At 32.6% G+C, this 10,334-nt stretch overlaps 1 protein-coding gene across 1 annotated transcript; it reads right to left on the bottom strand.

The window, feature by feature from the left end:
- Nucleotides 1-2,016: 2,016 nt before the first annotated feature.
- Nucleotides 2,017-3,539, bottom strand: LOC142520836 (uncharacterized). The gene is made up of 3 exons (XM_075623990.1): nt 2,803-3,539; nt 2,527-2,699; nt 2,017-2,403 (listed from the first exon to the last, which is right to left on the bottom strand). The coding sequence occupies exons 1-3, from the start codon at nt 3,373-3,375 to the stop codon at nt 2,238-2,240; spliced, it is 912 nt and encodes a 303-aa protein (XP_075480105.1). The 5' UTR covers nt 3,376-3,539; the 3' UTR covers nt 2,017-2,237.
- Between the last annotated feature and the right edge of the window lie 6,795 nt (nt 3,540-10,334).

Raw genomic sequence — 10,334 nt, 5'->3', positions numbered from 1 at the left:
TTATTAAAATTAATTTAAATATATTTATTAGAAATATATTTGAAAATATTACGGTAATCATTAAACACAATAAATTAAAATTTAATAAATATTTATCTTCATAAGAGATACGAAGATAAAAATGTAATTTGTGGTGTGTTGATAACTTATCCACTTAATTTGTTAGATTAATAGTCAAATAATTAATCATAAAATTAGGTCTTAAACCGGTTCAAAATGATTATTAATATATCTTAACATTTTAACCAAAAATTAGATAAGTATGTGATTATTCATCTATCCTTATTTAATCACATCAACCAAGCACACCCTTAGCATAAAAAATAATATTTTTCATGGATGACTGAAATAAGAGATCCGTCTCACAAAATACGACCCGTGAGACCGTCTTACATAAGTTTTTGTCATTATTTAAATAAATTCAATATATATATATATATATATATAGTAATTAATTAATATTTTTTTAAAATACTTGACAATACTTTTTAATATTAATAAATAATTAAATTTTAAATAATTTCATTCATTTTAAGAAATTTTTTTATCTCAATTTTGTATTGATAATATAACTAGTAAAAAAATAAAATAATTATTTGTACTGCTTCTAAATACATTTTGCAAAGAAAAATCAACAAAAAAAATACCAAGTAGATTTGTTCCTCTCAATGACTACTGTGAATTCGAATGTAAAACAATTAACGAGCATTAATCAAAGACAGAGGCGAATCGCAGGAATAACCAAACCAATGATCAAGAAACACGTTCAGGTAATTGTAAGCCAAGCGCCTGAAAGATAAATTAAGGACTAAAATACGAGTGGCAAGGAGAGGCAAGGCAGTAGACGAGGAAACTGTCCGTCATTTGCCACTTGACCTACAAAACACACCAGATTTCAGGCGAAGAAGTGGCAATATGAGGCAGAGGCTGGAGCTTAGGGAGCATACATCCACTTTACAAGGCCGCAACATCCAGAAATTTGTGCAAACAACATCATACATGATACATGGAGTGGTATACTCGATCGTTTAGTCAATGAGGCGTACCTAAGTCGACATAGCTCCATGTATATGTTCTTTGAAGCTAGAACCGATCAATAGAACGAAATGAAATAATTTCAAGCTTAGGGAGACAAACATGGCTCAAGAGTGTCTATACAAAGCTCTTCTCCTCATGAACTCTTTGTTTGAATGGTACTTGACAAATCTCCCACTTCAAGTCGGTTAGGACGAGAATAACTTCCATAGGAGCCAGACAATCAACCAATTTGAGTCCATCAATTGTAAGTTTATATGGTAGCATCACTATCATATTGAAAACAGTGTTCTTACAAAAATCATAAATACTGCATCACTGCACCGTTGATTCAAGTTGGTGAGTGTGACTAATTGTTAACGCGTATGTGTTTCTTGGACAGTGATTGGTAGAGACATAAGAAATAGTAGTCAAAAAAGTATCCGGAAGGGAAGCAGTGTGGCTGGGAATTTCCGATAAGGTCAATACTTTCCCTTAAAAGGGACCCCATGGTTAAGCATCAAGCAAGTGTTGAGGCCTCAGATTCACTTAACCCACAGCATAAAAACAAGAGGATAATGAAACATGCATATTCTCTTGGCTTTAGAATCCAACGGTCTATTTCTATCTACAACTTGATTACATACACATCACTCAAATTCAACGTCGAATACATACCTGTACAAAAGGAATTGAAAACGAGTTCTTGAATTTTCAAGAGCAAACAATATCAGATGAGATATTTACAGCTGTAACAGCTGTTGGCTCTACCATCTATAACAATGGTGAACGATCAAAACATGATATTTGTGAACCATCAAGAACAACAATTATTGCCTTCACAATCTGTAGTATTTATACATATCATACAAAGATTGAAAGATGTTACTGATTTGATTTGCATAGTTATCACTCGCTCTGAGTTATAAAACAACGGCAGGTATTGATCTGCTGGCATCCTTGGTACCAGTTTACATCTGCACCCATGCAGAAGTCAAGGTGTATACAATGTTTGGGTTTAACCTCAGAAAAGGATCTATATCACGGCATAATTTACATTTCTTAGTTGAACTACAAATCAAGAACGCAAATATGAATAACAAAACCTCTTCTTGGTGGCCTTAGAAAGGGTGCAAACACACTATGGCATTATGAATAACAATACTCTGTACATAGCAGACTACATATGTATGGTGGTTTACATGGAGGAAGAGGGTTTAGATTCAAGAAGCTGCAGCTAGATGAGGCCAATGAGATTCATCTTGGAAAAAGTTAGATGGTGAGTGATACGTCTTCACTTCGCATTCGCTGGTTTTTAGATCCTCCTCCTCGTCTTCGTGATCCTCATCCGCATCCCACAGGAATCGGGCAAAGGAAGCTAGAACATAACTGCACAAACATGAAAATTTATTGAGTATATGCAACAGTTCAGTCAGTAAACCAAGAATGGGTGCAAGTTGAGCTCAGAACAATGATCTGCTAATGGAGAAAGGTCTCTGAACAAGAAAATACCAGTCATTGGGGTCAGATTTAACAGCTTGTTCAAAATAAGATTCAGCTCTAGCAGAATCCTTGTGTGTCTGCCATATTAGATCAGCATAGAGAGACAACACATTGCCGTCATTTGGATTAGCTATAATTGCTCTTCCACAGTACTCTTCTGCTTTTGTTAAGTCTCCCTTAACCTACAAAACATGAATACACTACAGAATCAGTATCCAGAATTAGGCACAATCGTGAAGTTGAAACATACTGCCAAGATTGGAACTTTACTGAATAGTCACTAACCTCTTTCAAAAATTTAGCATAATTTGCTAAAAAGAGAGGATTCCCAGGATTTGCCTCAATCATCGTCTCATAATAAGCGTCCGTAATCTCTGATCCACGCCAACTCCCCGGATCTTGAGAATCAGAACCCGATCCGTAATCCGACCGTCTCCCGCCACCACACATGCCACCACCTTTGCTACCACCACCCCTGCCCCCCGCCGCCACTGTCTGCGGCGTCTTCTTTCTCTCATTCATTAAGCACCCTTCATCAACTCTCTCACCCACCGCCGCACCCAACCCGGAGCTTGACAGCAGTATGTGCCCCATCTCCTGCTTTATCTTTACCGGGCTCGGTGCACCTAATCTCCGCAAGTTCTTCTCCAGCTTCGGATCCGAATGATCTACTGCTTGTCGGATGAGAGAACATCTCCCGGGACTATCATCAAACGAAGTCGTCATGCAGACTGATCGTATGCGGGTTACCTGCGGGAAGGCTAAGGGCAAGGTATCCGATTCCGGTGACGACAACACGGCTGATGAGTTAAGCAGCCATGAATTCAAGACCGGCATCGAAGAGCTTCTCAGCAGCATAATATTTTTCAGTGTTTTCTACTTTCTTGAGAATGTTTAAGATATGAGTACTTAGGCGGAGGTCCGCCGTTTCATACGGAGAGAAGGTATGGAGATGGGCAATTTAAAAGGAAGCATGGGAAAAGCGAGTTGGTCGAATGCTGGCGGGCTGGGAAATGGACAAAGATTATTGATGGGTTGCAGTAATTTACAGAGTGCTGAAAGACAGAGAATCGAGGTTGAAAACAATAGTTCACGTGGGAATTTGCTAGGTGTCGGGCTGGTAATGGCTACGGAGGTCTGCAGCGGGCCCAACTTCACAAGGCATAGGCCCGAGGACGATGAAATAGTAGGTGGCGTCTTGTATTCTTTAATATTTTTTCTGTGAAGATAATATAATATATATAGATTAAAAATTAAGTCTTCTGTGAGATGATCTCACGAATTTTTATATGTGAGACAGGTCAATTATATCGATATTCACAATAAAAAGTAATACTCTTAGCATAAAAAAGTAATATTTTTTCATGAATGACCCAAATAAGATATCTGTCTCATAAAATACAACATGTGAGATCGTCTCACACGAGTTTTTGCTTATATTAAAAAAGTTCAGTATAAAGATAATTACTATCCATTAACTTAATTTTTAATAAAAATATATTAAAATACGGACGTAAAAAAATTTCAAAAATACCTTTTGACCATACAATTATTTTATGATCGATATGAAACATCATCAAATCGAAAGTTAAAATAAGGAACCAAACAAAATACAGAGATGACTACGAAGTGAGTGTATGTATCCTGTCTCATGCCTCACTTTTAGACTATTTGAGTTGGACCCATAAAAAATTATATAGCTTCTAAATTTTAGTTACTGTAAAAAAAACATTTAATTCCTTGAATTTGGTACAAGATATTGTTATACATATCGAGACTATTTTTAAAAGCATATATTCTAAAGACATACAAAATCCAAGCTTTCAGCATATGTACCATAATTTAGATGATTTTTTTATATAGCTCATTATGCTTCTATATAATAAATTAAATATTTTACTTCTTTGACCGGAGTATCGTCGGGTTATATCTACCTGCTTTTATAGATGGCTCCTCGTATTCTAACCACATAGCCGTGACAGATGGTTCACAACATAGATTCATTCAACAAAACTTAACACAATCATGTTTCGTTTCTTACATCATGATGCATAGTAAAAGTTTAATTTGTGAAAATAATACATGAGAGGAACAGTAAGCCTTGGTTCTTTTATTCAAATATGCAATATATTATTACATAGTAATCTTTTGTAGAGGAGAAGAAAGTTGTTTAGCTATTTATCGTAACTGGAATTACAACATAACTAAATTGAAACTATTACAAATTTTATTTTGAAAGAAAAATGAAGAGGTTGAATGATGTCTTCATCTTCTTTCTATCTTGTTATATATAGAAGTCGCAATGAATTTGAAATCTGGACTTCAAATTTGTAAATTGCATTGAAAGTTGTGCCCGACATGAGCTTTTTAGTTGGTGTACCACTAGTTTGTGGTTTATCATGTTGTGATGGTTGAGTGGTTCATCCTCCACTAATTGAATGGTTGGATCGCATGTTTTTTTTACCTTTTTCGAGAAATCTTTTGCTTTTGTAAGGTCCTAGAGGAAAACGTGAATTGTGAGGACCTTCACCACTGCGATTCGTCTTCGTATTATATTTTCGGTCATATCTGGGCCAAAAACCTTTCTCGAATTCTAGCGCTTTTCGTTTTGGGCATTTTGAGCAGATTCATTCTAACCATCTTCCTACATGAGTTATATTGCAGAATTTACGACGAGTTTCTTCAATCATCGCCAGCTTGCTGTTTTACAGAAGATTTCTTTCTTTTCAAATATTTCTTCTGCAAAACTTGTAGTTTTTCATGTCATGGTATTTAGCGTAAAATATTCATTTACAGAATGTTGATAAAACTTAAATCAAAACTTGATTCTGTATATCTCTGTGAGAAAGACCCATAATTACTATACTCTTCTAATGGAGATGTCGTCTTAAGTGAGTGATGAAACAAGAAGTGTGTCATTCTTCAGAGGATCCTTGATGAAATTTGAATGTGCATGTCTGGTATTCTCAACTTGATGAAGTGAAAGGCTTCATCATTCATGTGAGCCTTTCCAGTTTGTTCTATTGTTGTACTAAAAAAGTAAAGCTCCGGAATATCTCTTCTTGACAAATAATCATTATTTGACAATGTTTCATGAACATTTTCTTAGATCCATTTTGGTAGTCTCGAGATTTTTGGGAAGCTGGGTGATAGTATAAACTGGCAAGAGCTCCAAATTCATAACATGATTTTACCTCTTTGGGAATAGAAATTTGCTTTCATCTATATCATAGGATTCTTTCTTGCTATATGAACTCGGATTGTGGCTAGGTTGATATTTATTCTTGTTTTTAATTTCTCTTAGTTCTGTTGATATACCTGAAATAGAGAAACTATAAGCTCATCCATACTAACCTTAGATTTTTCATTGTCAGTTTAAGGTCTAAGATCGATCTCTTCATCTTTAATCCTCAAGGTGAATGATTGACTTGAACGCTCGAGATAAGGATCCAGAGCTTCAAATTTTTCTTTGGTCAACTCATTTAAAGATTATCCCAACTTAATATTTTTGTTGGGGATACTTGAATTCTCAGCTCCAGATATAGTCATGTACACAAAAACCCTCAATTTGGGAAATCAATGGCTTCTCAATAACTTCGAGGATCGGATTTTACAATACAGACTATAGTTGATTATAAGCATGTAAACAACATGTTATTCGATCAGAGACAATGCTCTTATCAACTTGTTGTTTTCTACATGCATTTCGGGCAAGTTTATTGAACTCAGTTTAAAGCATTTCAAGGTATTCCCTCGAATGCCTCTGTATTTTCATGATAATATCAACAATAGCGTTGTTCATCTCTTGTTAAGAAATTTGCAAGAATATTTTCATGAGATTTCATAATAACAATATCAAAAATATAATTTTGATACAAAGTTTGTCATTTCAATAATATAGTATTCTCGAGTTTAGATTAAATTCTATTTCTCAAGAGAGCTTTTACATGTATATTATCGATTTTTAAGATAAATTTCTTTGCAAGTAAAAATAATGATCATTTTTTAAAAGTTTTTTTTTACTGCATAAAATTCATTTTTGTTGATATGTCATATTACGTCTTCTTCATCTGTTAATAGCCCACTAAAATACATGCATGGTTGTTCTCCATCTGATGTGACATTTGTAAGAACGCTGTCCACCAATGATCACTGAAATCTATATATAGTACCACATTATCTTCATCTTGAGGAATAACTATTTTGGGAAGATATTTGCAAATTTTTTAGTTGGCTAAGTCGTTTGTGTGTTCTTCTGTCCAGATAAACCATGCATCTTTTTTAGTAATGAACTAAACACTTTTCTATGTTTTGCTAAATTTTTAATGAACATTCCAGCAAAGTTAAAAACTCCTAAGAATCTTTGAAGCTGTTTTTTTTCTTTTAGTTCATCTGGAAAATTCTTCACTTTTTTCACTATATGTCCTTGCATAATTATTCTGAACTAGTCTATTTCTATTCAAAGGATTTCAAGATTATATTGTTCTTAATTTCCAAGAACTACTTCTACTTCTTACCCTCCCGACATAGGCCTGATATCTAAATCCTTTCATTTTCTATCTTTGTGGCTTACTTCCAACTATTGTTGGAAGATCATTTTCCTTGTAATATAAAATTTCTCAATGTAATACAGGTGAAATATATATAAATTTTTTTTACACGAAAAGACTAGTGAAATATATATATATTTTGGAATATAATATATATTTTTACTGAAAAATTAATCGAACGTGATGTTTTAATCATCGTATATTTAAATATTATAATCTATTATAATTTTCATTCATTTACCGTGACAGGGGAGGCTAGAAGTTGAGAGGGATTGTGAAACGATAAGATTGATACGGGTCATTTTAAAAGTAAGTCTACCTTCACACACTCGAGCGTTGCAGACACCGACGGTGGGCAATTAGTGAAAGGTTCAAGTCAACCTAATTTCACCAATCTTTTTCTGGTAAGCCAACAAATTTAATATATTAAACAATATTGAATTTTTTTTTAAAAAAAAATTCAAAGATATTATAATATAATAAGATGATAGACTTTACATTTTGGTGTCCCGATGTATTTTTTTTTATGTTGTTCGATTTTTTTTTTTAAAAAAAAATTCTTTACAAAGAAGCACTGCGTCCACATGTAATTGAAAAAAATTTTATATGAGACAGTCTCACGAGAGTCCTATTTCACATGTAATTGTCTCCAAATTTACAACATTTTTTTAGAATATTGTAACTGAATCTATAAAGTCTAAATCCACTTTACTATGCAAAGCTAATTTTCAAGTTTATGAAAACATCCATTTCAAAACGCCTCATATTCTTGTATCATTTCCAATTCTTCTAAATTTTGCGAAGCTTCGGGTTGTTAATTTGTTTTATTATATTTTACGCATACATACATTGAGTGTGTCTCGATTATTGTTTATATGTACATTAAGACATAGTTTGGTACATGGGATAAGGGAGAGATTGATAAATAATTCTCCTTATCCCATGTTTGGTACCTTTTTAAAAAGCCCATGATCTCTTGATAAATAATTTTTTAGAAGGATAAAATGTCCCTTCTATTAGGGGTCATAATTTTAATTTAATGATAAAATACACTACAAATGACTTAATTGCCCTCAATTTATAAATTATTTTTATAAATCTATGCTAGTAGGTAGAAATTAAAATCAAATAAATATTTTTATTTATTTTGTATATTATATAATATGATAATTATATAAATGAATTCGAGATAATTATATAAATAATTTTTATAAATATCAATAAAATTATTAGTATCACTCGATTAACCTTAAAAATTGATATTTGACTTGACTCACAAAATCAAGGGCTCAATTATCGTATTATATAATATATAAAATTAGGTAAAAATAAATAAATCATGCAAGCACTATCGACGCATGAACATATAAAAAATATAAATTCAAGCAACAACTTTGATATTATAAAATTTATTATGATAAAGTTAATTTTGTCATTACAATCTAATATATAAATTTAATCACTCTTATTAAAATCATATCAAACATTAAATATAATATCATACATCTTATTTATCCTTAACTTATCCTTATATTATATAGCACATGTTTATCCTATCATATGTACCAAACTATGCCTAAAAGATGTTCATAATTCGTTAATATTTTTTAAAATAAATGGAATATATTTGGGTGAAATTATGAGAGCAGGATTTCAAAGATTCACGAAATTAAATTATTAAAATTTATCTATCAAATTATTATTATTTTTTTAAAAAAAAATCCGAATCAGTTTATCGAAATTACTATGCATTTGGTTGGGCTCAGCTCATTGAAATGTGGGTTAAATTTTTAATCCAATTGGCTTGTTCAGCCGAGCGTAGAAACCCAGCCCTAAAAAATAAATTTAATTTGAAGTAAGCAATATTTCTTTCCAAAAATTTAGGGAAAAAAAAAAGGAAAGAAGTAATAATAAGATGAACTTATCTTTTGTTTCCTCGAAAAAAAATGACGATCAAAATTATTGATCAATTAGAATGGAAATTATAGATTGGGTGCAATAAAGCAACGGCAAAAACTGGTCTCACGGGCCGTATTTTGTGAGACGGATCTCTTATTTGTGTCATCCATGAAAAAATATTACTTTTTATGCTAAGATTATTGCTTTTTATTGTGAATATCGGTAGATTGACCCGTCTTAGAGATAAAAATTATCGTGAGACCGTCTTACAAGAGACCTACTCATTAATCCAATAACAATTTTTTGTTCATCTATACTAACTAAATAAAGCATAAAAATCATGATGACCAAATATCAATTTCAATCAATTTATTCTTGAAAAATAATCATGATTTTATTATTGGTCAATAGGATTTCAAGGATTTGAGCTTCTTCAATCCCTCGTGGCTTTGAAATCTACGAATATTCGGTTTTCCAAAAAGATTGAAATTCTGGCCTTAACCGAGGAAAGATGACCAGAGCCTGATTATTGGGCTTTGAAATTTGGAGAGTTGTTCAATCTTGTGCGTGAGAGGGGTGTGTTAATTGTCCCACGTCGATTGGATAAATAACCCGGGAATTGTATATATGGGGTTGGACAATCCTCCCCCTTGAGCTAGTTTTTGGGGTTGAGTTAGGCCCAAGTTCCAATCTTAACATTACTCAAGAAATATGCCGTAGAGACAGGTGAAATAAGGATTTCTGATCAAGTTGTGATGCATGTGAATCACAAAATATGGAAGCAAAGCAAAATGAAGCATGTTTAGAGATGATCTAATGGTTAAAATATTTTACAGTTATAGCCACAAATTTGCACTAAGTTAGTCAAAAGCGGCCACCGATGTTTTTTTTATCTGAAAGGTCCCAATAGCCAAATAATGATTTTACATTTCATCCTTTAGTATTTCTATGTGGCGAAGGTAAAGAAAAACTAATATCCAAGAGCAATTGAGCACAAGTCTAATGGTCCAACATGGAGACTGAGGAAGTTGACTCATGATCTATGATGAACGATCGTGGAAGATGACCAAAACCACTTGGAAGAGTGGAACAAAAGTGAAAAAAAGACATCAGAAAAAGCTATCGCAAAAATTCAATCAACAACTCGAGCAGATATTCTCTGTAAATTTGATCAAATTCAGTTCATGTCATATTGCTTCTTTTCCAGTAGATTTTCTTCAAGTTTTAGCATATTACTCCAGTTTTTCCAATTATATTTGTAAATTTTTTTTATTCTGAATCATAATAGCATAATTAAATTTGATATTGTTTATAGATTTCTTTTACAATTTTCATTGTATTTATCGGTTAAATTATTAGGTTTGTGAC

This window comes from Primulina tabacum, chromosome 12 (genome assembly GCF_025594145.1).
Source record: "Primulina tabacum isolate GXHZ01 chromosome 12, ASM2559414v2, whole genome shotgun sequence".
Classification (NCBI taxonomy): Eukaryota; Viridiplantae; Streptophyta; class Magnoliopsida; order Lamiales; family Gesneriaceae; genus Primulina; species Primulina tabacum.
This window is presented reverse-complemented; position numbering and strand designations above follow the sequence as displayed.